Source organism: Haliaeetus leucocephalus, unplaced genomic scaffold (genome assembly GCF_000737465.1).
Source record: "Haliaeetus leucocephalus isolate CR32 unplaced genomic scaffold, Haliaeetus_leucocephalus-4.0 Scaffold0, whole genome shotgun sequence".
Classification (NCBI taxonomy): Eukaryota; Metazoa; Chordata; class Aves; order Accipitriformes; family Accipitridae; genus Haliaeetus; species Haliaeetus leucocephalus.
The window spans coordinates 14,438,296-14,465,867 of NW_010972436.1; the positions used below are offsets into that span (position 1 = coordinate 14,438,296).

The 27,572-nt window shown below is 41.3% G+C and overlaps 1 protein-coding gene across 3 annotated transcripts in view; it reads right to left on the reverse strand.

Annotated features, from left to right (window-relative positions):
* Positions 1 to 3,900: 3,900 nt before the first annotated feature.
* Positions 3,901 to 27,572, reverse strand: part of NRP1 (neuropilin 1) — a 114,230-nt gene continuing 90,558 nt past the window's right edge. Inside the window, exons 11-17 of one of the 3 annotated variants that reach the window (XM_010585268.1) lie at positions 24,752 to 24,835; positions 21,169 to 21,228; positions 13,881 to 14,018; positions 9,109 to 9,380; positions 8,521 to 8,614; positions 6,859 to 6,918; positions 3,901 to 5,613 (exon numbers count right to left, since the gene is read on the reverse strand). In XM_010585268.1, the coding sequence (XP_010583570.1) occupies positions 5,324 to 5,613; positions 6,859 to 6,918; positions 8,521 to 8,614; positions 9,109 to 9,380; positions 13,881 to 14,018; positions 21,169 to 21,228; positions 24,752 to 24,835 (998 nt within the window). In that variant the 3' untranslated portion in view covers positions 3,901 to 5,323. Of the gene's footprint in view, positions 5,614 to 6,858; positions 6,919 to 8,520; positions 8,615 to 9,108; positions 9,384 to 13,880; positions 14,019 to 21,168; positions 21,229 to 24,730; positions 24,836 to 27,572 lie in introns of all 3 variants that reach the window. The other 2 variants (XM_010585259.1, XM_010585250.1) reach the window with 2 other exon arrangements.

The window sequence follows — 27,572 nt, forward strand, 5'->3', positions numbered from 1 at the left end:
AGCCTTCACCTCCAGTGGGACTGGCAGCTTCGGTCCAGCGGGCAGGTTTGTACCTGCAGACCCTGCTGTCATTTCCCTGGTACCAGTGGGCCTTATCCAACCATACGCCAGCTGTGCTGCCCCTGCCTCTCCTGCCTTGTGCTGCGTAATTGTGTTTTACGTCCTGCCAAAAGGCAAGAAAATGGGACTGGGCTCAGCGCTGTGGCTATGTGGCTGCTGGCTCAAGGCTGGTACGTTTGATTGGTGAAATAATAATAACAACGTTTGCTTGTCACTACCTGCCAAAGACCCTTTTTACAGACTGTGACGCTAATATCTGTGCCTCAGAGTTATGCACTCCTGGCACTGGTTGTCTGTAGCTGACCCATCTGTTATTTCCATCTGCTCTTCTTTTTCTTTCAAGTTTACAAGTTATGTTCTGAAATGTAATTCAGCTCCCATTGAACTATTTTTGTCTTCCCTTTATGCAGCCTGTTTAGTGTGGAAAACTGAAGGTTTAGTGCTTAGTAGCTAGTGTTAGCTTCTAGGCTAATTAATTTCCCCTAAATGAAAGAAAGAGAATTTTCTTAACTTAAAATACTTGTCTCTATTTTCTGAACTTCATCCTCAAAATGGATTCACTTTACAGATTTCTTTTTTTCACTAATTAATTCCATTGCCATTTATTTTCCCTCAAAGAAAGAGCCCCGTGGCTGGTTATCACAGAAGCAAACAAAGTGCAATGAAGTACATTTCTAAGGAATTTAGATTTAGTGATTATATGGACAACAACCTTCACAACTGCCTTTTGAGAGCACTCCCTCCTCTGACCACAAAGCAAAGCTTTGCTCAGGTGCCTTGCTGTAGTTCCACCTCTTATTTTAAACAGGTACCCACAGCACTGCTCTCTCAAGGAGACAAGATTTGATACTTTCTCTTCAAGTGTAATAATCATCAAATATGTGGTAATGAGTACAATATTTTTCCCAGGAGTAGTAAAGTAGTTGAAGTAAAATGTTTGTCCGTGAGTACTCGACCTAATGACATACTGACAGTATGTGGATTGTTTGTGTGCGCAATGTAAAGAAAGGATTTAACAAACTTTCATGTGTGAGGTGTTCAGTATTAAAAAACAACAAATAGGTAAGTATTGCATAAAACAGGAAATGTGCTATCTAAAGCTTCTGATCTGGATGCAAACCTCTTGAAGGTCTCCCTACCCACGATCGTATGTTCCACAGATGAGTTCAGCACCCAGCTGAACACCAAATGAGGCCCAATGGGCCATCCTTCCAGTATTTGCTCCTGTCAGCAACTTGTGCTCTGCATTGGGACATTTGGCCATGGTAGGGTAAGTCCTCATGACTTCAGTGGAAATTTGCAGGGAGCTCATCTGTACAAACCTTACTACTGGAGCAGTGGAGCAACTTGTCAAAAATGGACATTACTCCACAGTAAATCTCATCCTGCTAAGAGTAAGCCGCAAAGGGTGTGTATAACCTACACAGGGTGTGCGGCTTGGGCTTCCCATGGTGGCAAGGGGAATTACAACTTAAGAGCAGTGGTGGCATATTTGTCCTCTTAAATGCCTGCTGTTTGGCTAAAAGTTAGGCAGGTAGCAGGAGTGTCTTCCAGCAGGGAGAGAGAATTGGGCAGGCAGAGGGTGAATCCCTCCATCCTAAACCATGAATGGTCCCACCAAGGTGTCTGTTTGTTGGAGTTGCCTACCAACAGATGTAACAAAAATTAAAACATCATGCTTGTTGCAAGATGCTAAATAAAACCAGCCATTTAATAAACCCAATCCATTTTAGTATAATAAAATACATCAGGTATGGGATATTTTATGAAAATGTTTAATTCAACTGTTTCTTTGGAATGTAGTAGTCATAGTTTGGAAATTTAAGTTACAGTTCAGTTCTATGTGATTTTTTAAATGCTACTCAGTGTCTGAGAATACAAATGTCATTTAAAGTTAAGGCTTCGCTGTTCATTTTGAAACAACAATTTACAAGTGTCATATTGTCATAGAAAATAAAAATTTCTGTAAAAAAAATTTGCACAAAGTTTTATGATGGTACAAAACATGAAGCAATAATATACCAGTAAAATGAAATCATTTTACTACAGAAGATTTTTATAGTTTTTCAATAAAGAAAAAAATATGTTATTTTACACTTTAAAAATTATGAAACAATCTAAAACAATATAAACTGAACATTTTGTAACACTGCCTTTACAAATTAATAACTTTATAAACATATAATTTTTTTAAATATATTTATCAGTGCAAGATACTTTTCAATGTAAAGTTGCAGTATCATTTTTCCTTTATTGAAGGGCAACTTTCATTCTATTACCTTCAGAGAAATCAAATCTTCAGTGCTAGATCCTCATTATCATAGTAAGGTCTGAAGACAACAAAGGAGATATATTTCATTTTGCGTTCACCATTCTCAGTATGTTAAAAGAAGACAAAACCCCAGCAACCACCAGCTTTACTGTTCAAATAGATCAAGACCAAGAGCTGGTCCACAATCTATTGAAATCTGTAGATCCATGGGAATATTTCAAAAGGGTTTGGGCCTGGGGTCCCCCCATTGGGATTTTCTTTTCAAGGCAATATATGCATGTAATTCTCAGTCAAGTCAGTGGACTAGAAGTGTTTTCAGAACAGACCCTAACACCTGAAACACACAGTGATGGTGTACTTAAAATACTTTTGAAAAAATCCTTTTTCTCTTTGGGTTAATTAACTAGCTGCTGCGATACCATTATGGTCAAATTACAGTGTTAGATACAAATGAAAATTCTACCTCTGCCAAAGTGAGTTTGTCACTTGGGACTTTTAATGGACTAACTTTTAGGCAAAACTTTCAGGCCTTAGGTGCTCTGTCTCACCTTCTGGAAGAGCCGAGGTCTAGATCTTGGGGAGGTAACTCTTCCAATTTAGGCATCTGAGGTCTGATGACCTGAAGTGGGTGTTTGAAGTTTCACTATAGTCTTTGCCTTTAGGACTCCTTTGAAGTAGCAACTGTCCACTGTTTTTTTTCTATTGGGTTGTCCTTTAAAATATTTCCACTTCAAAACTCACATTTTTACCTCCAGCCTCCCTCTCTTTTCTTCAATTTGTAGGTTACTGGTGGATTTTCTACAGATTTTTCTGTTTTATGGTTCATATTGGTGAAATGATATGCTTCAAAACATTTAATTGATAAATAGGGGTGGATTCTGTTACTCTATGTAATTCAAGGCTGAATTAGCCCTTCTTTAGTCCTAATCCTGGACAGGATACTTCATTGCTTTACTACAAAAGCAGTTTTGGAAAAGACTAACTCAGAAAGTCACAATCACTTCCCTGACTCTACTCAGGGAATTCAGTGAGGAAAAACATAAATTCAGCACTTTGCAGGACGTTCCTTTCCCCATGTTTGCACTGGTTTTATCTGCTGGTTGGTAGATACGCAGGGGAAGGTTAAAGCTGCCTTCTTCCACTGCCTCCCCAGTTATGGCTGTGCTGTGTGCGGGCACTGCAGAAAACCCAGGGGCTCCCCTGGCACCTGCAGGAGAGGAGCAATCCCTCTGGTCCCTCGCCTCTTCCTATGGACCCCTGCGGGAAACAAACTCTTGTTTCTTTTTACCCTGTTGGACCAGATGCATAGGCTGTTGAATATATTTGTCCAATAGTATTTGTCCTAAAATATTAAAAAATTGCCACATAATTGTCAAGCACATTTTCCCAACAGCTTACATTACTCGGCTCACTGAATCTGTCACTATCTGCACTTCTGGTCAAACAGAAACCTCCTGGTATGAAAAGCCAATTGGATATAGCAGGATGATAAGAACATACCCTACATACACTGTGGGATTTTATTCTGCCCTCAGTACCCACGCGTAAGACCAATTAGCATTGATTAGCATGAAAATACACGTTTACTGAGAGAACAGAACTCTGGGTTCAGGTAGGGGCAGGAGGAGGAAAGTTTCTCTTTTTACAGGCAATCTTTTCAGTAAGGGAATCATTCTCCCTAGTGTAATTAACAGGCAAGCTGTTCAGGATAAAAGACATATTTCACGACTTCAGGAAAAAAGATACTGTCACTTTATGCTGTTAAGAAGAAACCCAAAGTTCGACTTTGGAGGGTAAAGTTAAGAATTTTCCCTTATTTTTTAACACAAACTCTAATAAAATCCTTTGCCATTACCAGCAAGTTAAAGCTGCAGTTTTCTTTCCTTGGCAATGGCAAATGCTTATGCAATCTACTCAGAAAGAGAAAAAGAGAGAGAAAGAGAAGAGAAAGGGAGAGAGATTTTACATTTGAAAATACATTCTATATGAAAGAACAATAAAAGGGGATATTGCAGCTTTATACAAAAGGGTCAAGAGACATGAAGTTGAAATACAGAAAGCAGAACAATCGAGCCAGGTTGTCAAATCTGATTAGCCCTTGTCTTGCTGAGGCTACTTTCTTACACTAAAATATACTTTTCTTTTAGTCAGTGAGCCATTAGAATATGATTAAAGACAAGGGCATAACTGCAGAGAAGCAGAGCTGTAGTTAATGTTAACACAATGAGAAGCAGTACAAACAAAAAGGCACTTGAGAGGACATACACTAGCCAGTGCCAAGGACTTTTTTTGTTTAGTTTTTAGGCAGTACACTTGGTTACCAGTTGTGTCTGATGATGGCACATACTCTTTTATGGCATTCACAAGCACAAAATTTAGTACAACACTGAAAAACATCAATAAAATTTGACTGTATTGCTTCGTAAACAGAGCTGACACACTATATCGGTACTGATGCAGCAGTACTTTCAAAAACATCCTAACCCTTCTTTGCCTATGCACAACACGAGCAATTATACACAAATACAGGTGCAGGAGTCCACTAAATTGCTGTTACTCCAATATTTTCTGGGCACTGAGCTACAGACAGCATGTCCATCCAAAGGACCCCACTGAATACATTTTGTGACAGCATCTTGGATTTTGCACAGTAAAACCCAAATTATCCATTAACAGAAAACAAGAGAGAGGGAGAGAAAGAAAGACAAAATGAACTATAAGTCAATCATACTTGGTCTCAACACCAGCATTTGATTATTTCAAACAAAACCAACAGAAAAAGCAGACTGTACATGATTCAGATTGTTAACACAGATTGTTGTCCATGTTTATCGGTTACACACTCATTGAAGCTCCTGAGAAAAGCTTGGCTCAGTGTCATCAATGCACTTTTCAGCCTGTACAGTAAAAGAAGATCAACAGTTCCCCAGCATGACCGAGCTATGTCCTTCCATCCCGATTCTCTGAAACTTCTCTAGTTGCTTTATACCTTCATGCTTCCGAGTATGAATTCTGTGTGTTTAGTTTATCTTTTTTCAGTTTCACACCATCGACCAGTTCAAAATTGTAATTCTCCAGTGCAGACAAGTTCCTCTCTGACATCCCATTGTGCCAACAGGCACAGTACAGGACAACTCCACAGATGGCTCCTAAAAGCACCCCGAGTGCACTCATGGCTATGATGGTAATAAGGATTGGATCTAGGGTCTTCAGGACATTGCCTGGTTTCCTGGAGATGTTATCATCGTAGTCCTCGCCTGTATGGTATGGAGGTGTAAACCCTGAAATGGAGTAAAGAATTGCAAAATTTTCAGAACCAATTCTAGTTAGAACTTTGTTTGATGAGTTGGAGATTTGGAGAAAGGACATCAAGTTTTTGACATAAATTGTTACATAATTTGAAAACCTAGCTTCTAGGAGGTAGTCATAAATAGCTGAAAACTATGTGGCCCAAATAATTGTTGATTTTTTTCATACTGTTCTCCAATCCTTGAATCTGCTGCATGGTAGTAGGGGTCTGATTCTGCCTTGGATTAAGTGGGAGTCTTGGGAATGAATAACCAGATCTTTTGATTATATTTTGCCAGCTTTCAGTATTTAGCTCAAAAATGTTAATTAAATCTTGTTCAGCTCCGTGTGAAGGTTTATAGCCTTAGACATTGATTGGGAATCTCCAGCCTTTTTGCATCCATCTCCACTTCACTGACTTCAGGATTGGACCTTGAAATGGAAATAGTGACAGGACTGACACAGAAGAGCACTCTGCCCCGTTGTGTAAAATATTCACTGAGTATCATAATGTTTTCCCTCAACCCTTTCAGTTTATGAAAGAGATCCAATAAGCTTGCAAACCCTGCTAACTGTTGCAGGAAAAGCCAAAAAGTCTTTTTGGATAAACTCTGCTTTCACTGAAATCAATGATAGCAATCCCGTTGACTGTAACAGAAGAAAATTAAGCTCTGCCTGAAAAATGCAAGTATATTTTATTATTGGGACAATATGACAATTACGATCCATTTAATGATCCATTTACAGCTATCATCATTGAAAATGATAATGTTTTGGTAGACTGGTCATAAAATGACATTTTCAGCCAGGTCTGAGAAACAATTAGCCTGAAGAGTTTTGAGCCTAATTACCTAGACACTGCGTGAATCATAAATTGTAAGATATAATGATAGCTGTTTCTTCAGCTGTGGACAAGCTTTCTAGATAACAAAATATTAAGGATCTATAGTGTGCATGCTTATATATGTACACAATGTGACAAATTATGTATAAAAAATTTGAAAGGTTTGAGATAGGTATGAATAATACAAAGTCCATAAGATTATATGACACAGAAGAATAAAACTATTAAATTCTTCAAATGAATGTAAGCCTTCTTAGCATCTGATCTAGATAAATCAAAAAACCTTAATACAATACGCAGTTAGAGAACTAATCTATAAACAAATAGAATACACAAATTCCCATGAAAATGCACTTTAAAATTAATTCCCTTTTAACAATAACACAATTTTTACCTGTTTGATTACTTTCTGGGTCTTCTTCTTCATCTATTTCATTCTCCACATCAGTTGATTCTAATGAAGCAAAGAGAATTGACATTGATTATTAGGGTTACAAACACTGATTGACTATCATGCTGGCAATAATGGTATAGCAGATTTTCCTGTGTCAGAGCATCATTATGTCAGCTTGACAGAACTGTTCATTATGAAGGGCTCTGAAAATTAATGGAGAAAAAGAAAGATTTAAAAACTCCTCTCCGCCCAGTCTTGGCACAGTTTTAGTTATCAGCAGGGGTTTTCCATGCTGGGAAAGAGAAATCAGTGTGATGAATTAGCATCTCATTCATTGTATTTACAATTTTGGAGCCCAATTCCATAACACTTCATCAGCGTTGGCATAGTTAATCACAAGAACAGTTTCATTGACTGCAGCGAGACCACTTGTGTTTGGGCTTCAGACTGAGCTTTTGGCTTTAGCTCCCACAGGCCAAAATCTTTGCTCAGCATTTGGTTTGAACAATCAAAACATGTGGAGGTAGGAAAGAAGTTACTTTCCTCTCTCATTTTGGAGTCAGATAAATGTCATCACTGGTCCCAGCACCCTTCTTGGCACTGAGGACACACTGCAGGAGGACCAAGCAGTGAGTCTTGCCTCTCTTTTCTGGTAACTGTCACTCTGGTGGCATATGATGAACCCCAGGAGAGGGAATGTGTGATAAAAAGGGATTGTACAGTTTTCTCATCCTGCAGTGAAATTACCATATAGTTGGAGTCTGCCATGTTACCCTCAAAAGGCTATTAGCTACAAAAGGTGAGGAACACCCTCTATTATTGCTCCCAGCTGTGTTGCCAACTTGCATGGCATAAGTTTATATTTCTAATGCTGCGGGTTCTCAGTTCTATTGCCTCTCCTACATAAAAGTCATTGCTTCATCTCCATCGTGAAGGACAGGGTTCAGTTGCTTGTGTTTGTCTGGGGTTGCTGCTGCCAAATTACGTGCAGTATGCAATGCACATATGATCAGCAGTGACTGGAATAACTCAAGACTGGCCAGAAATAGAAGGACTCAAATAGCATCTCAGGAATAGCCTGGCTCAGATGTGGAAAAGGCCATGTTCTAACATTACTTCGTGTCCCACATGTCTGGGATCTGGTGACTACAGCGAACGAGTTGCAGCAAACTCAGAATTGCAGGACAGCAGAGGACAGAGCAGGGGCCATTTTGCCCTATCTGTGTATCCTGTAAGGGTTTGATATGGTCCTTTAAAATAGAATTCAAGTAGGCTTGGTAGTAAGTGATCTGAAAAGGGTGAAGAAATAAAATTGAATTTTGAACATTAGTTAAAACAGGGAAGAGCATTAGGAAAACCAGAAATTTAAAGAGGGCAGCAATCTAAAATATAGGGAGGGATGTGAGAATGGAAACATGCTGTGACCCATGTCAGTAGGATGACAGTGCTGATCCAAAAGACTGCAGCTGCTGCGGTACTGAGGTGACACCAGTGGCACTTGGTATGAATAAAACTATGGGCCAGATCAGGATGTTTTCAGTGCAAGACTTCCTATATAGTCAATAATTATCTATCCCTTTCTCACAGACAAAAACAGCTGTCAAAACAAAATAAATAATGTTTTGGATGAGATGTCTATATGTTCTTGCTATTTGTACTTACTTCGGCAATCCTCTTGTGCTACATGATTGTCAATTTTAATATCATCCACGGCAATTCCTCCAGTTCCTTTTCCAATTTCTCCCTCAATAACCACCTGGCAAAATAAGATAGTGTTCACATTGTTTTCCTGTTAATACACAATTGCAGCATTCAGGGTATCTTAATTAGTTGTTAACACACATCTTCACTTGTCATGACATTCTACATGTACTTTGATTGTGGCCTGCCAATCTGCACTGCATGCCTTTATGAACTTATATGTGCAAATGTGAATTTATATAATGTCGTAACTTCATTAAAGACTTTTACATCAGCAGCAAAACTGTGTCAAGGATGCAGTTTTGTGACAGACAAAAAACGATTTCAAAACTATTTATTTGGCCTTCGATAACAAATTGCTTATATCACTGTCATCTGAGATACCATGAAATATGCCACTATTATTGCTGTTACAGCAACTCATCTGTAGGTATAATACTGTCTACATAAATCCTTCAGTGACATTTTCTGCTATGGTGTGTAAAACATGACGAGCAAGGTCTTACTGGCCTCGGCTCCATTAGTTCAGCAAGGAGCAGTCAAGCTCACCTGATAGTGTTTCACAGACTTGTGAAGAAGAACACGTCCTTCCTTCCAGCAGTTTGCCTGGTGCCCACTCAGGGTCCACAGCACCTGGTCATATTCATCTGGCTTTTGGTACCGCAGTTTGATCTTCAGGGTGCCAACGTGTGCACCAGACATGTGGTACCAGAAAGTCATGCAGTGGGCAGAGTTCTGCGAGTAAATCACGGGGCTCAGCAGTCGGGCAACTTTCCCTTTCTGGCTTTCGTCAGCTTGCGAATAAATGAAATTGCCATCTCCTACTGTGACAGAAGGACTGTGTTAGGAATAGCCACCAGCTTTTTTTTTTTCTTTGTATACCTAAGAAGCCCCAACCACCCCTGATCATTTTGTTTTCCTTCCACACTGATGGGTCAAGCCTCACAACCAAGAGAGTCAAGGAGTTGGTTTGGGAACTCTAGGAAAGCTGAGGTACTCTATGGAGAGTTTATTTTTTCTGGCAGTCTCCTTTGCTGTTCATTGGGATGCTTTATGTTGAGAGTGAACCGTAACAACATGTTCACTACGTGGCACACACTTATTTTTGCTCAGGGAAGGAGGCAAAAGCATGTTTGGTGCAAGAGCATATGCTCCATTAGTCAGCGTGCACCTCCCGAAGAGACCCAGCCCTAGTTCAGCAGACTAGACAGAAATCCCTGGGGCCTACTCTACACTAATTCTGCCAAGAGCTATTTTTAATCTCTGTTTAAAGTCATCTGTGTTCAAGAAGGCAAGATTAGAATGGGAAGAACACTGGCGGATAACATAGCTTTGAACAGCCATGGTCAGAGATCAGGAACTGAGATCTAAACAGGGCTCCTAAATAGAGTCTGACAATTGTCCCAAATGGTGCCAGAGTTTTTCCCTTGATTTTTGTAATAATATATTTGGCTCTGTATATTTGTGAGCTGTTTCCCAAAAGAGTAAGATTATGGCTGGTATTTTCTGAAGAGCGTAATGGATTTATAGATGTTGAAATCTGAACACCTAATGCCCTTAACTTGGAAAATTAGTTGCTTAATCACACTGGGAGAGAAGGACGTGGGAGTGTGATTAGTTTGGTAATAGAAAATTGCTAAGTAAGATGCTGACTACAGAGAAGTGCTTCTGACTTTCACCAGCCAGGCATCCATTCCAGTCAGCTTTTGAACAGCTTCTTTGCAGAGAATTATGGTGGAAAAATATGAAGCTCATCCTTGTATGTGTAAGAATATATTGCATGTGTAATGCACTCACACAGAAGGATGGAGACAGCACTTACTGGCATTGGTATAAAGTTATTTTGAAAGTAAGAAGGAGAAAAGTAATAATAAGAAATACTATTGCTCAAATGCTGAAATAAGTATACATATCTCTGTTTATGCCAGTGCTTAAACAAAAGAAAAGTAAAAAGAGGCAAAGGAAGATGTTTTGGAAGGGTGGTGTCTTATCAACATTGGGTTTTGATGTCCTTGAATTTCATTTGAAATAATGTGTAATTGAGACTTGCTGGATTGTAATGGTATAGTCCTGCACCAATGGAGAAGGGAAGATGAGCACTGCTACTCTGGGAAGGATAAGAAGGACATGGTATTAAAAGATGAACCAGGAACAAAGAGGAGTGGGTTAAACCCAGTGGCTGGAAGGAGCGGGCCTAATAAATAATAAGAAGAAATATTTCTTCTAACATGAGACAAGGACTTTTTCTTTTGTGTGGATTTTTCTGTGGGCAGTCAGAGGTATCTTAGCCAATATGCATGTGGAAGTATCTGGTCTTTGAAAGAAATTTATAAGGGAAGATGATGTTAAAGTGCCAAAAAAATTTAGCCTTTTTTTTTTTTTCTATCTTACTGCAGTAATATCTTGTCCGGCTTCTTCAGTGGGAGTGCTTGTGCCTATATGTTCTTTCCAACTTTTTTTTCTGTGCAGAGGGCAGCACAACATGTGCAAATGTCATCAAAGAATCATAGAATCATCGAGTGGTTTGGGCAGGAAGGGACCTTAAAGATCATCTAGTTCCACCCCCCCCTTCCACTAGACCAGGTTGCTCAAAGCCCCATCCAACCTGGCCTTGAACACTTCCAGGGATGGGGCACCCACAGCTTCTCTGGGCAACCTCTTCCAGTGCCTCACCACTCTCACAGTGGAGAACTTCTTCCTTACATCTAATCTAAACCTACCCTCTTTCAGTTAAAACCGTTACCCCTTGTCTTATCACTTCATGCCCTTGTAAAAAGTCCCTCCCCATCTTTCCTGCAGGCCCCCTCTAGGGGCTGGAAGGCTGCTGTAAGGTCATCCCGGAGCCTTCTCTTCTCCAGGCAGAACAAGCCCCACTCTCTGAGCCTGTCTTCACAGGAGAGGTGCTCCAGGCCTCTGATCATCTTCATGGCCCTCCTCTGCACTTGCTGCAACAGGTCCATGTCCTTCTTATGTTGGGGGCCCCAGAGCTGAAAGCAGTACTCCAGCTGGGGTCTCACGAGAGTGGAGCAGAGGGACAGAATCAGCTCCCTTGACCTGCTGGCCATACTTCTTTTGATGCAGCCCAGGATGTGACTGGCTTTCTGGGCTGCCAGTGCACGTTGCTGGCTCATATCCAGTTTTTCATCCACCAGTACCCCCAAGTCCTTCTCCTCAGGGCTGCTCTCAATCTACCCATTGCCCAGCCTATATTTGTGCTTGGTAATGCCCCTACCCATGTGCAGGACCTTGCACTTGGCCTTGTTGAACTTCATGAGGTTTGCATGGGCCCACCTTTCAAACCTGTCAAGGTTCCTCTGGATAGCATCCCTTCCCTCCAGTGTATTGACTGCACCGCACAGCTTGGTGTCATCAGCAAACTTGCTGAGGGTGCACTCAATCCCACTGTCCATGTCACCAATAAAGATGTTAAATAGCACCAGTCCCAATACCAACACCTGAGGAACACCCCTCATCACTCCTTTCTACTCGGACATTGAGCCCTTGATCACAACTCTTTGAGTGCAACCAACCAGCCAATTCCTTATCCACTGAGTGGTCCATCCATCAAATCCACATGTCTCTCCAATTTAGGGACAAGGATGTTGTGCAGGGAATGGTGATGGGGAAATCCAAAGGGAGTAAAAGAGGAAAATAATCACAGCATGAGGATGGCTGTCTCAGTTGGAAGATCTAACGCTGACCAGATTTAATCATATCATGTATAATTTGAAGTGACATACAGCGTATCCTGCTGTCTTAAAGCAATTGCTGTTGAAGATAATTTCTGTGGAGTTTCTTCAGGTTTATACACGTGCAGCTGAGAGCCAGATATGCCTGTGAGTTGCTCATTGTTGTTCTCCCAATATATAGGGTGGCCTTGCTGTATAGCAGTGACACTGAGGGGCTTGTTTGGGATGTCAGTGCCATTCAGATTGCTCATGGTCTGCGTTCACACCCACCGTACTCATTCTGTACCTGCTGGCAGGTGAATGGCAAACCTGGCGGGTGAAGGTGCCCTTAGAGTTGAAGGAAAATTTTGGAAAATATTGAAAGTTAGTGCAGTAAGGAGAAAAAGGGGCTGCACGTAAGAGTTACTGAAGCTACAGCTAATGGAACAAGTAAGTCTTCTGCACTTGCAGGGCCCAGCGGAAACAACAAAATCTCATTTGAAGAATATCATTTCTTCATCTCTTGATTGAAGACAGGTTCAGTCGCTCTATAATCCGCGGTGGCAAAGTGCAGATAGCTCTCATTTCCAGAATATTATTGCAATGCCGGGTCAGGAACTCTGTCTTCATTGTCTTAATTAGAGCTTTACTTATGCATGCCTTTTAGATTTTGTCAGTCTCTGGCTAACATAGCTTTTAACCTCCTTTCAATGTCAGATCCTACTGAGCCATTTCACTTTACTCTACATCAATTTTTCCACCATTACAGCCTTCACTTCAGCTAACTGCATTTAGTTAATTTGATGCCATTTATTTGTACAATGCCATTTATAGTCAAAGTATTATAAGTTTTTTTTCCCTGAAACTACTGTACTTGTCTTAAGATTCAATTGAAAGTGTCTCAGAATTTAAAAAGTCCAATTTTGTCTAATTTCCTTGTCATTCTCATTAAGCAAAGGGGTTGCAGAAGTGGGAAGGGGAATTCATTTCAACACATTTGATTAATCTGCACGTATACAAGAGAGAACACTAAAGCGAGAGGCTGTGCAGGTCACGCAATGCCCTCCCTTCTCCACTAGCCAGCAGCATATTTATTGCCTAATTATGCAGAACCATGAGTTAGATACTACAAAACCAACCAATCAATTTCCCAGGGTGATATTTCTGGAAAAAACTGTGTGTGAACAAAGGGATAGCTATAATCTCCAACTCCTGCCAGAGAGGAGGAAAGTGTGGAAATACATCCATCTGGGAAGCTTCACTTACAGTGCCTTTCTGTGGTGGGCAGTTCCTGTAAGTACAAACAGGAATAATGTGAGATTTGTTTGTGACTGTATCACTTGGTAAGTGATATCTGCAGAGTATTTGGTCATTCAGATTTTTTTCCTACCCCTATTATGGTTATCCAAAGGCAAGTCAGGGGAAGGCAATATCTTCAATTCCTGGCAGTAAATGATCTTTATTCCCCAACAGAAAGGACAATTATGGTCAGTTGTGACTACATATAAGGGATTAAGTTGCCTAGAGAATCATCTTTGTGACTCTACATATTTTAGGTATAATTCACTCTCCTATGGTTTTGGAAGGCATGTTGGTATTAAACAGAACAACCTCTTCCCACGTAAAATGGCTAAATCATGAACTCATGATTACCTGTATGGTCTTGAATCGGCCCAGTTTTGCTGGTCAGGATTGCCCACTTTAAATCCACCTGGTTGTCGTGCTCCCAGTGGCACAAAGTCTTCTGGGATCCCCAGCCAAAGGCACAGTTGAAGTTGTATAGTGGCAGCTCTGCAGGGAAAGAGGGAAAAGGAGGGACGAAATGTGATTATTAATTGCATAATTCAGATTTTGTACTTCGAAATCAAATGCATGCATTTGACCATTAACAGAACCATTCCACTTGAAACTCTGAGACGCCATGGCAAGAGCAGCTCTGCTGGGAAACAGATGAAGAACAACTATTTCTAGTAAATGATGTGGTTGTTTTTTTGTCACTTTATGACCCATATTTTGGGATTTTTTTGTGGTTAGGTTAATTCTTTTGATTTGCCCACATTAGCTGATAACTATGCTGTAACATATATGACTCAAAAAGAAAGCTATGGCTTATTTATCAGATATATTTTCTGGTTGTTAATATCTATTTGTACCATAATGGTGCAACGTTTTGCAACAACTCACAATAAGATTTGGAGAAAAATAAGAAAGGGCAGAAACACTAATGGAATGTCCTTGGCAGGACAGGATTTCTAGTGAAATGTATAGTACTTGGCTTCATTAAGGAACTTATTCCAGCATCTTCCAGACAGTTAAGTAGGCCCACAAGATGGCAGCATTGAAATGGACAAATTGAGACGGAAAAGGGACAAATGTGGCTGATTGCCAAATGAACTCAAAATAAGCTTCAAAACAAGCTCCATGTAAAACAAGGGAAGTCTGGTATTATGGTCAGAATGAGATCATATCTTGTTTTCAGCTTCTCTTCAGTTCTGCCCAAAGGTTTAATACATAGTAGCTTATTTTCTTCAATAGAACTTGGAATTTGAATGGAAAGATTATACAAAGATAGCATATAAATCCCTTGCATTTCTTCATTTCAGAAGCAGTTTGAAATCTTTTGGGCTTTTGGTTCCTACCCCATTGGTATGAACTTTTACCTCACCTTGAGCAATGACAACTCCCAGTAGAGCAATACCCTTCCCACAGCAATGAGACCAAATCCTGAAGTCTTTTCTCAAGCATGACTCACGTCTTATTAAAGGAATAACTTGGGTTTGCTTTAATGAGATGCTTTGTGCAAGTACGAACTAAGAACAAAGGACTCTGCTCTCATCAATATCAGCTCTGGGGGAAGAATTGTGTTTCTTGCCCATTATTAAAAAAAAAACAACCCAGGAAAGATAATGCAAGCTCTAGAATGTGTTTTGTTTATTGTGGGAAAATATGGTGAAATACGGGAAGTGTGTTGGGACCTGTGGCTGGCCAGACCTTTGAGGTGGAGCTCTTCCAGTCTGAAGAGGCAAAGACCTCCTCCACATAGTGAGCTGCCCAGGGAAGACTGGAAAGGGTTTTGAACTTACAACCCAGGTTTTAATGGAAAGTAAACTAGAATAATCATTTTATCAACACAGAGAAAAAGTCAGGTGAGTAGCTTGAGACGGAACGGATATAAAAAGTGTTCATCTGTCATTCTCTCCTTGCCTGCTGTGTCCTTGTTTGGTGGGTCCTTTCTCCCAGACAGAGTTTTAACTCAACCCACTCGATTCCTGCACTGCAGCCACTGTGCCCTCTCCCCTCTGGCCTGTAGAAAATTTCTGTCAGTCAGCAGAGAGGTCTGAGTGTATGGCAGCTCCTGCCCCTCTTCTCTGCCTGTCTGTACCTCGGCTGCGCTGCGGCATCTCTCTGCGCTGAGCCCTCATTCTTCACTCCTTCCTTTCATCTGTCCCACCCTGCCTGCCTCCCCACTCCCTCCCGCCGGCCTCCGGAGGGGTCTATTCCACATCGTCACGAACACAACATCCTAGCTGGGAACAAATGAATTAAACAGATAACGTCTGGCACAGGAATTCAATGTGGAGAAAACATGTTTCCTGGAGGACCATAGCCCTTTCTAGGAAAGGGGCCGATAGTGGTGAATAATCTCTCTTTGGGCTCAAAACGTTGAAGAAGCAGAACTCAGCCTGTGTGCACAGGAGTGCAGAAAGGCAATCCATTATGTTTCTTTCTTCAGGATATGGTTTTTGTTTTTTTTCTTTCTGGACAATGGGGCCATGATCAAAGGCATCTTGCCCAGAAGGGGACATCTGAAAATCAAGGGGAGTTTTTAAAGAAACAGAGTAACATTGAAACGAATTAAAGGGTTTTAAGTTTGTGAAAAATAGCCTTTCATTGTCAAGGAGGCCTAGAGAGAGCTATATTGCATGGCTTTGACATCAGAGCCATGAAACAGAACAAAATTAATCTTATTAATCCCAAAGGATTATATCATGCAAGGCTAGTGATAGCCCGTGTGGTATTCAAACCACAGGAGAGGAGACAGTGGTAGATAGATCACATCAGTATGAACATATCACACAGCATAAAGCAGCACATAGCATAAAGAGACTGAAAGGACTGGTATTGTTCAACTCTGTGTAAAAATAAATAGCAGAAGACACAGGAGAAGTATATAAATGGGTGACGAATGCAGAGAAGGAAGATTACAATATTCTGTTTTCTCCATTTCATAGCCTAAGAACTGTGAGGTATCCAATGAAGTCCAATGCAGATCAAAGGAAAAAAATTCTCATATGATGTGAGTGATACTTGCTTCCCTCGAATGCTGCTAAGGCTGAACACAATTCAAAGAGAACTGGACGCTGAAATGGATAAGGAAAATATCCAGAATTTAATTGTTAATTCTAAATTGCAGGGATCGACAAAAGCCTTTTTCTTCATGGTCTGAAGCCAGCTCTGACCATTGGGATTAGAAGGAGAGTTTCAAAGCAGAGCTAAATTTCACAGCACCATCTAATAAAGAATTTCTTATATTTTCGTTTGAAATATATAGTCCAGGAAATTGGCAAAGAGCCTAAGTCTGATATGCTTTGGCCATGCCTGTGTTCCTTGGCTTTGGACTCAAAGACAGCATGGTGTAGCATAAAAATGAACTTCTTTTCCATGCAGAAGTTAATGAGAATCCCCTGAAATTGAGCAGAATTTGACGAGTAACCTGCTCCCTGTTAGCTGTTTCTTGCTAGGTTCCTATTGTTTTCTTAAAAGTGATTGTGTTAATATATTCCTTAGACAATCACAGCAATGGGATTGAAGGTCAAAGGCAAGGCATTTCAGAGTGCTCTTATTTTATGGGCTCCTTAAACATGCCATCTCTTATTGTCTATTATGTCTCTTCCAATGCTTCTCCCAGGGACCCATAAAAAGAAAAAATAGACATGCTAGCCAATTAATAATAGACACTTGTAGCATCGGGCTAGGTTCATTAGTTGTATGGACAATGGATCTGCCCCAGCAAAAGACAGAACAGTTCAGCACTTCTATTAAAGGTCCCAGGGGGCTGATACAGTAGCTCACAGTAAGCTACAGGCAATCTGTCCGCTTCTTTGTCCTTGAACTATAGCTTGGCAGCTCTGGTGGAAGGAAGGAAAGTAGGGACAAGTAGCATTTAGTGGGGTCCCTCTGCAGTGCTGGCCCATTCCCCTGCTAGGATAATTCTCCTGCCAATAGGTGATTGATCTCTGGGTTTGTGTGTATTGAGAGGATGAAGAAAACCAGCTATTATGTAACCAAACAGCAGCAGTTCAGATGAGAATCTGAGAGGGAGGTGTGACGAAATCCCATATGCCTTTTTCAAAATGTAGGCTACGTGATACTGAATTAAAACAGATTTATCCTCTCAAAGAATAACCAACAGCTGTACTACTTGACCACATCTTGCTCACAGCTGGAACCATTACTGCACATGAACAAGAAAGTAATTTGAAAATCTAGTTGAGTGAGTTTCTTGCAAGTCCATTAATCTTTCGTGGCCCACAGACTTTGACATATTTTTATAACTCCTCCAACAAGAGGCAAGAAGGAGCATGATGGCATTAAAAATGCTATGAACATTCTCTATAGGATGCTCTTGCCAAAGGGTAAATCAACGTTAAAATGGGAAATTACAAACATAATTTGGACCACTTCAAAGCAGTATATTGGGTCTGATTTGTATTTGCATTTCACCTTTTTATACCACTTATGCCAGCAGCACAGAATTACCTTAAATGACAGTAAATTATAATTTAACTGCTTTAATATCCCTTTATTGATGCAAAGTTGTCCTACCGTAAATGAGAATCAGACCTATTCTACCTTTAAATGATTTCTTAGCATAGATTTTAACCTCAGGATTTCTTAGTTATATTTTTTCTGAAATAGGTCTTACATGTGTGAAAAACAAGGTACTTCTGGAACAGTCTGCTTTACAAAGAACTGAGCTTACATGCTGAGAGCACATAATGTAAATGAACAGTTTGCTCTGTGTGTAAATAGCTAAGAGTCAAGCATTTCAAATAGTCCTTTGGAATTGAAAAAGATGCATTCAAAAAAGACTAGATGTTGGTGAGTCTTAGGACTGAGGCCTGAAAGGTATTTACCTTGACAGACAGATTTGTTAAAGGCAGCTTTTAAATTTTGAGGAAGAAAGTAGATCCTCACTTAAAAAAAAATCCAAACCTTTAAACATTTTTACCAGTTTGAAATCATGATTCTTTTTTATTTTCTTACAATTCAGTCCCCTTTAAATGAACTGTAAAAGCTCCTTGATGGAAAGCTTGTTTATACATGGAGGCTTTCCAGCTATTTGCTCCTAACTGTTTCCATAGCATATGAAAGCTGGTTGGAATAGGATAATCTCAGGCTTTGACACACACAGGCATGTTAGTCTGGGATAACAAGATTAGGAGTGTTTGCAGGCTTGAATGCAGGCAGGAGGACAGCAATACATGCTGTTAGCACCTATTGCAGTAGTACCTGTGCCACCGCAGGTGCTGCTACTGGGAGGGCTGGTAAATCTGTGTCCCCAGCCACCGTGGCACAAGCTGCTGTGGCCAGCACTGGCACGGTGTAGCTCATGCAGGGTTACCCGCTGGAGCCTGCAACCTGCAACTGATCTGGAATAGCTCTTTGGCGTGGAGTTCGTTTACTTCAAGGTGTATTAGCATCTTAAGGTACACCAGCCCTTAGAGGGAATTAAGGCTGAAGCTGAAGGCTCAGTCCTTGGTGTGTTAAATTCATACCTTGTTCAGCTTGAGAATAGTTGAAAGAGCTGGAGTGCACTTATCCTCAGCCAGCTGAGGGCCAGGGGGGCCCCTGAGCAGCTCTGTAACTTCAAGGCCATTTTAAACTATGTTATTCATGGCTGCCCTAGCACAATCTCTCTCCTAGCTGCATGGCCACTTGCTCTGATGTGCTTCATCGTGCCAGCCAGGTCCAGCCGTGCCCCTTCAGCAGAAGGAAACGCTTACACCACCTTCATGCCAGGAGGGGTTTCCCCGTGTTGAGGGGAATTTCTGTCTGCCCCTTTTCGGGAGTTTTCTGGCTGGTTTTCAGTGAGGGATTATGAAGCAGCTGGAAACCTTTATGTCTTAAACTGGAGATTCTGGAAACCTTATTCTTATTTATTAGCGTCTGATCTCTATCTATGATCTTTGTAATGTGCTGCCATGTGGGAGCCTGGAGTTTGGGATGTGAACTTGTCCCTTATTCCCCGGAAGGAAACAGTTCCTACCAGCACAATGCAGGGAAGTAACATTGGCATGCTCTGAAGGGAACCTCGGAAACTCCTTTAGAGAAAAGAACTTGGCTAATCACGGAGTAAGCGAAGGTGGTGCAGGACAGAAGTAAGGAGAGAAAATGAGGATATCTTAATCTCTGGCAGAAACAGTCGATCTGTTACTGGAGAGTCCCGCCCAAGCCAAGGGGATTAAACACAACCTGCAAATGCAACTGGCACTGGGGAGGAGGGAGGAAAACTGCATTGTACAGAGGCACTTTAGGAATTTGCAATTTGTTTAAATGCAAGAAGATAGTTTAAAAACCTGTAAAAAATCCTTCATTTCAGCAAAATAGAAAGCTAAAAGATCATTTCAGCCATAAAAATTAAAATGTTTTACTCTAAACCCGCTGCATGGCATCCTTTCTTCCTTTGCATCCCCCACCCCTTTCCGAACCGTGGGATCACCAGCAGCCCTCCAGCCCTTCAGCAGCGCTGACTGTGAAATAGCAGTGTGGAGAGGTGTCCCGCGAAGGCGGGCCAGCCTGCCGTCGTGTTTCTCATTGCACCAGTACTCCACAATCTCTCTCTGCTCATAAAGCGGGGCAGAGCTAGAAATAGTCTATGCTGACTAAGCCAGCTGGATGACCCTGGAGACAAATTTTGAGAGGAGTAAAAGCATTCGCCCCTGCAATATCAGAATGCAGAGGCTGAGAGTGGCAACAACGTCTGAGATAAGTCAGCTCTATCTCTTAATCAGGTCGACACCATCAGTGTCCTTTATGAAACTTTTGCATTATTAGTCCCTTTCTTTTACTTGAAGCAAGAGCTAATTGTGTCACATGGTTGAGGAAACAATGATAAACACTTACCCACCCTGTTAATAAATCACTTGCAAGACTGGGCCTGACTGTGCCTTAATGGAGGAAATGGGAGTAACTGAAAACTGACCTCTTTACCTCTCCATGATTATTAATGCAAAGGATTTTAAACCGGTGCTCATAGTTTTTGGAGTTTCGGTTTTCTGCCCAAATCTACCCTCTCCCCCACTCCTAGTAAATTGTACAGGATATTAAAAAATGGTATGAAAGCTGTGGAAGCTGCAAACTAAGGATTTTAAAAGCTGCTAGTTATTGTATTGATTAAGTAAAAAGGACCTGCTGCCAGTGACAACTTGTTTTTCCCTTTTCAAGTTCATGGTAGCAGTTTATGTAACCCCATTTTGAGAAAACTTGGTAGAAAACAATATTGTAAAACTGCCAGCTCCCTGGTGGAGAAAACTGGCAAACTTTACTTGTCTTAGTTTTGTAAAACCATGGATATAAATAGTGAGTGGGCCTGTGTGGGTCTGTTTTTGTTTTCCCGGAGTCTGAAAACACACTTTGTGTCACTGACATGCCACATTTAAACAGAGTGCACTGTGTGATTAAGTTAGTTTAATTTTGTCAGCATTTGGCATTTGCTGATGCAGAAGGAAATCTTGTTCTCTGCTGTGTCTACATGTGGATGAAAGGAATAAAATATTTACTGTACAGAGCTGAGAGACCAGATGCTTCTTTACTTCAGAGACTTTTAGGGAATGGGAAGTCAGGAAGTGCTGCAATTCATTATTTTGTCTCTGGCATGAAATTTGGGTATGGAATTTATTATGTTTTTAATAAGAAAAAAATTTTTTTTTTTTTTTACCTGGTTGTAATGTATTGTCTATTACTGTTGGCTTTTCTGTATTCAGCACTGTAGTACCACCTGGAAAAGAAATTATGCATATCATGATACATGGGACACAACAAAGGACACAGCAGTCGTTAGGAATATCCTATATATAAATCTGAAATAATACTGTCTTTATTAGACATGTAGGTAACTAAGTATGTGAGCTTAAGCATGAAAATACGACTTTAAAGATCTGGTTTCCTTTATCAAAAAAGAAAACAAGAACTCATCATTAAATAAAGCTGTATATCTTTGGAGTGCTTGCAAACACCAACTAATCAATCCTCACCATGTCCCTGTGTCTATCCTTGTTTTATAGACACTGATTTGCTCCAAATCACATGGGAAGGCAGTGACTGATCTCTGTAGCACCTCCTGACAGTCACCAGTTTGTGCATTCACCCACGACATGTTGTTTTTCACATCAGGGACGCGAGGTCCTCCAGCCCCTGCCATGCTGGGGCCTCCCTGGATGTTGTTTCATAGCTGTGTTGTGAGACCAGCTCACAAGAGAGGTACATGGGAATTGCACGACTTTAGGCTATAGTCTAAGGCAGGTTTCACTTCTGTCTCAAAGAAAGAGCAGGAGGAATTAAGGACTTCCCCTTTGTCTTCTGCATTCAGCTCTGGGGCCCCCAACATAAGAAGGACATGGACCTGTTGCAGCAAGTGCAGAGGAGGGCCATGAAGATGATCAGAGGCCTGGAGCACCTCTCCTGTGAAGACAGGCTCAGAGAGTGGGGCTTGTTCTGCCTGGAGAAGAGAAGGCTCCAGGATGACCCTACAGCAGCCTTCCAGCACCTAGAGGGGGCCTACAGGAAAGATGGGGAGGGACTCTTTAACAGGGAGTGTAGTGATAGGACAAGGGGTAATGGCTTTAAACTAAAAGAGGGTAGATTTAGATTCAATATTAGGAAAGAATTCTTTACTGTGAGAGTGGTGAGCCACTGGGACAGATTGCCCAAAGAAGCTGTGGGTGCCCCATCCCTGGAAGTGTTCAAGGCCAGGTTGGATGGGGCTTTGAGCAACCTGGTCTAGTGGAAGGGGTCCCTGCCCATGGCAGGGGGGGGTTGGAACTAGATGATCTTTAAGGTCCCTTCCTGCCCAAACCATTGTATCTTCTTCAAGCAGATGAACAAGAGGTGAGTGGGGTCATGGCCCTCTCCTAAGCTCACTAATTGATATTTTTAAAATACTTGACTTTTTAAAGCAAGCCTCATATTGATAAAGGAAACAAAAAGTAAATTAGCACAATTATAAATGCGCAGTAGGGTGCTGATTACCAGTCAATGGCTTTTCTTTTCTCCAGCAAGCAAGTGCTTAAAGCATTATAGAAAGGATGACTATGATGACTTCCAATGAGAACGAATGCCCAAGCTATATCAGCTTTATGTTTGTGAGAATGATCTGATGGGAAATGCTATAAGCCACGCAAATAGAGTAGCTCTGTATGGGGTCCAAATAGAGCGGGAAGGAATCTGGCCTACAGCACAATTACAGTTAATTACAAGGGAGGCTTCATTGTGATACTCACATATGTGCAAGTGCCATCAGGGAAGCGACTCTAACAGTCGTACCCATGAGAACGCGGGTACCACACTTGCATCAGGAGTGGATAAAAGAGGGTAAGGCACTGATGAAATCCCCTGTGCACTGCCCTGCTATCCTTAAAGGGGCACAAGATTTACATACTTTCCTTCTATGGATTTTGGAGGAAGTAAAGAACGTTTACAATGAAATTATTGGTAAAATCACTTCTGTGCATTTTAGTGTTATAAGTAACATCATACATAACAATGCAGTGCTTCTACAGTGTCCAGAACAGCTAGGCATGCACTGCTCAGGGTTTCTAGGTGGTATAGTAATAAATTATACAGAAGTGTCTGCACTTGCGTAGAAGGGCAATGTAGTAATAGGTTCAGTTCCTCAAAAGAGCTGGCGCTCAGGAAGCCTGGTGGCTGTTCCCTTGTCTTAAAGATTATAAACTGCTCCCTAAGCACAACCTGCAAAAATTGCCAGAAGGAGTTTCTTCTGCTCAATAAGCTTTCCCTAAGGGACATGTGGGATACATTCCTGAGTTCCCTGAAGTGCAGGGACTATGAGTGAACAGGGAAGGTGCTTGCATAGATCTGTCTCCTTCCCCTCACACAGCCTCCATCTATGTGACATATGTCTCTACCTATTGGGCTTTGCAAGCCAGCCCTCAGTGTATGGCTTTGCAGGAAGCCCCAGCATTTCCTGACCTGGCTCTTTCCTTTCAGAAAAAATAATTCAATTACAATGTTTAGTAACATTGAAAACTTTCTGAGCTACCTTAACACAATACAGACTATTTTATCGGACTCCCTGCATGGCTGTTTTCAAAAAGAATAACATTCATCTGGGACACTGATTTGAAAAGCAGTGACAGTGACCGTGCAGTGTCTTTTCCACTCAGGAATTGTTTTTCAATTTATGATTTGCAACATGCATTTACAGGAGACATTGGCAAAGCTCAGAAAGGGTTTGATGCTGAAACTGCACTTTCATTCGTATCTGCTGTCGGATGTTCTACTTGGCTGCTTCCAAAAAGCCAGTGTCTTACCTAAGGTTTCCCAACGTCCTCTTGGACAGCTATTGCCAGATTTTAATGCTATTTTATATCATGGATATAAGAAGCAATAAACATTTATTAGATAAGCACACCAGGGAGCAGTGATGAAATAATTTGTGTCGCTATGTCCAAAAATAAGCTCAATTACTGTAGCTGTATAGATCTGCTACAGGAAGATCTCATCAATTAGGCCCAGAGCTTTGTGGAGCAAGTGACCTCCAAGAAGAGATCAAAAATGTAGTGGTGCACTGTCAGCTCTCTCAGAAGGACAGTAGTTCTGTGCAAAAGTGTGAGAATATGAAAACTAGTAAGCTTCCTCCATTCCAGATGCAGACTGTATTATGTTTCTTCCTCCTATTTTTCTGCTAGTGATGGCAGCTTGGAGAACATCAGCCCCTCTGTGGCTGTAATGCAGTGTTCGTGGGGAACCTCATGGAAATATTTCTGGCGCTATATGTGTGAGTATGCTTTGATGAAATGAATCTGCTCTATTTCTGTCTGAGAAAGGTTTGGGGCTGAGATTTGAGTCCTATACTAAATTTTAGGTAAGGAAGTGTATGCATATCTTGAACCTAAATAATATTTCATTTTGCGTTCTTCAATCTCAGACAATAAACCTCAAAAGGTTTGTCCAGCTTTTTTCTTAATAAGAGAAAGTTTGATTAGGATATTTGATTGGACACAATTCCTGCTCAAAAAGATTGCCCTCTCTTCCAGCTAGTCACTATTATTTGCTTCAAAAATTACATAGCTGAACAAACAATCAGAAGTATTGTCACATGTAAAAGGCAGATGCCTATGTTTTGACAGCACTGACAATACGAACTGCATACCAATGTCCATTTATGTTGAGTGATTAAATCATTGCAAATGTTTAGCTGGTAACTGGCGATGGATATGAGCTACAATGAAGCTGCAATGGAATGAGGATGGTTTCTGCACCTGTCAGTTGGTAGTCATCACCTGTGCCACTGTGACAGTTTGCCTGGTCATCATCACACTCATCCACGGGTTTGCCTTCGGAAACAGTAGGGACAGCGGTAGGAGCTGAAACAAAATCCAGGCATCCAGTTAAAACATGTGCTGGAGAATCAGCATGCAATTGGCAGTAACATTTTGATGAGCACCATATGCTGTCTTCATGTGTTGTATCTGAGGAATGAAGCAACTCTACTTTGCAGGTTAGTTAGTATTTCTTTGCGATGGGACGTATCTGTTCTGCCTCCTTGCACTAAGGCACTCTGCTGTATCTGAGCTCAAGGGCTGAGCAGAGTTGGGCAGCAAAGCCCCGGACTGCCTATTCACTGGCTGATGAGTGTTTGTTGTTCCTACCAAAGATGAGTGAAAGCCTGGCAAGGGAGAATGGGAGTCTTGGGCAGGGGAGGTGTGGCGTAGAAAACCCATCATTTTATTGCAGGCCAAAGTGCCTGTGAGTGGGCCTGTACAGAGGAGCAGGAGGGGTGCATGCTCATGGTGGTAATTCTCCAGCACCCACCACATTGCCGAATAAACCTCTCTGCAGAGCACATGTGAGAGAGGAAATGTCTGAGCAGAGTCCTCGTAACAGTGGCAGGAAGGCAGTGTGATGTAGAATCACTTTGTGCTCAATGAGGAGATCTGGAAGGAGTTTCTTTTGTTTCTGTTGAAGTTATAAATAAATAAGACATCAGTGATGTCAGTCATCCCTCCCAGCCACCTGCCTGCTTCTCACTGGTGATGACTTTCTGGTAGCTGCTGCATAACCGGTAAAAGTCTGACCTCTGTTATTACAGTTAAAAGATTGAGATTTGTGCAAGATGCCAGAAAATATATCTATACCCCAGTATCTGCAAAACATACCACATCTGGAAAATCAGAATACAGATACTTGGTGTTATGTTGAGGTTTATGTTTTATGCCTGAAGTACAGTTCCCTGGCTTAAGATAACCACTCTGGGAATGTGACCCAGGCTTTTGTCTGTTCTCACCTACTGTTATTTTCATTAACAATCTTTTACTCTCATTAGAAGCTCTGCAATTATGCATCCCTTCCTCAGATTCTTCTTTGCCCTTCTACTGGCCACATAAGACCATATGCACTGACTTCTTGGCCTGAAAATGTCAGGAGGGGTGGTGGTTTCTGAAGTAGCTATATTCTGGGATGCAACCTGGCTCTTTAGGACCCTGACCTATGCTTTACATGTACAATCTATCCCTAGTTAAAGAAACAGTTCTGTGCCTATTATGAATTATGCAGAGTGTCTGTTCCCCACATTGCTTAAAACCCCTGGGAGCTCCCTCTAGCTTTCTACATCCAGTTAAGTTTTTTGTCTTGATCTTCATGCCCCTGTATAGCCTCAAGCTTCCCTACATCTCTGCCATCATTTCATATAAGCCCCCCGGGATGCTTCGAGCACACAAAACTTCCCCTTGCTCATTACTGTTGGAGAGCTGATTTCTACTCCTGTCTGTGCCTACCTCCATGCTTCTTTTCTCATTGCAACTACTTTCTTGCTCAGTAAATCTCAAGTGACTTCTCTTCATTCAACTCCCTCCTTAAGATGCAGTTATACAACAAAGTTTTCTTATTATGCTTCTCCCGCGGGTAAACTAGAATTGACCTCACCTGTCCATGGGTGACCTACGGGTGAGCACCCTTCAAAAGTACACCATAGCAGAAAGACAAATGCAAGAAGATGTGTCCCGGGGAAAAATTGTACTCATTGTTGCAGTTTGCCTAAAAGCAAAGGTGTTTTGCCTGGTAAGTCTCCTCTTTGGCTCCTACATCTCACTGAGCAATGTGTTCTTGTAAGGAGGTCCACGGACTCATTTCTTGACGTCTAGGTGGCTACAGGGGCCCTGTGGCCAAAGGACTTGGCCCACAGGTTGTGGGTTTACATAAGGCAGGTGCTGGGTTTTCTTTTTTCTGAGCAAGTAGCACAATAGTCTGCAGGAACTAAGTATTCCCACAGGAAATGAGGACTTCCTGCAGGAACTAAGAAGTATTTCCAACCTCCCCACTTTCCGGGCCAAGTAAAAAGCATACTTATTCAATCTGGCCTTCACTAAAAAAACAACACAGAACTCATCAGTTCTCACAGCAAATGCCTCCCACTCTTCCGCCTTGGGGGAGAAATGGTGAGAAAGAAATGGAGGCAGTCGGTTCCATTCATCTGGGAGCCTGTTCAGCTACTTCTGTATGAGGTATCATATGAAATCCTGAATAATATGGTTTGTTATTCTGTGTATTGCTAAGCTGTGTGGTTTATAAGCCACGCCACTACACCATCATCCACCAGATAAAATTGTGAAATTCACGTAGTGTTATCTGTAGTTATCTATGAAGTTAAATAATTATTGTTTATATAACAAGAATCAAAGCTTGACTTCATGTCACAGTCCAAGGATAAATGTCTAAACTTTGCTTTTCCGAGCCTTTCATCTCCTACATACTCTTGCAAAATTAAAGCTTGGTAAGGAACAAAGAGGCCCCCTTTACCCCCCAAAAGGAACAGCAGACACTGTCCAGCCAAGCAATCATTGCCCACCATAGTGTCTGGTGTGACTTTCACGTCCTTTGAAGGAGCAAGGGACATAATTGCTATATTTAGAGCAAAGCTCCCTCTGCATTCTCAGAAAACATCTCTTCCAGGGTTGTATCATGGTAACATAAAATTTAAGTTCCTGTCTTTATTCTCTCCTAATAGCGCTGTGCTTCTCGAAAGTATAATCATAAGGCTGCTTAAGGGAACAGAAAACCATGTGGAAAATATCACTGTGATTCAACAAAAGAATAGGAGAAAGA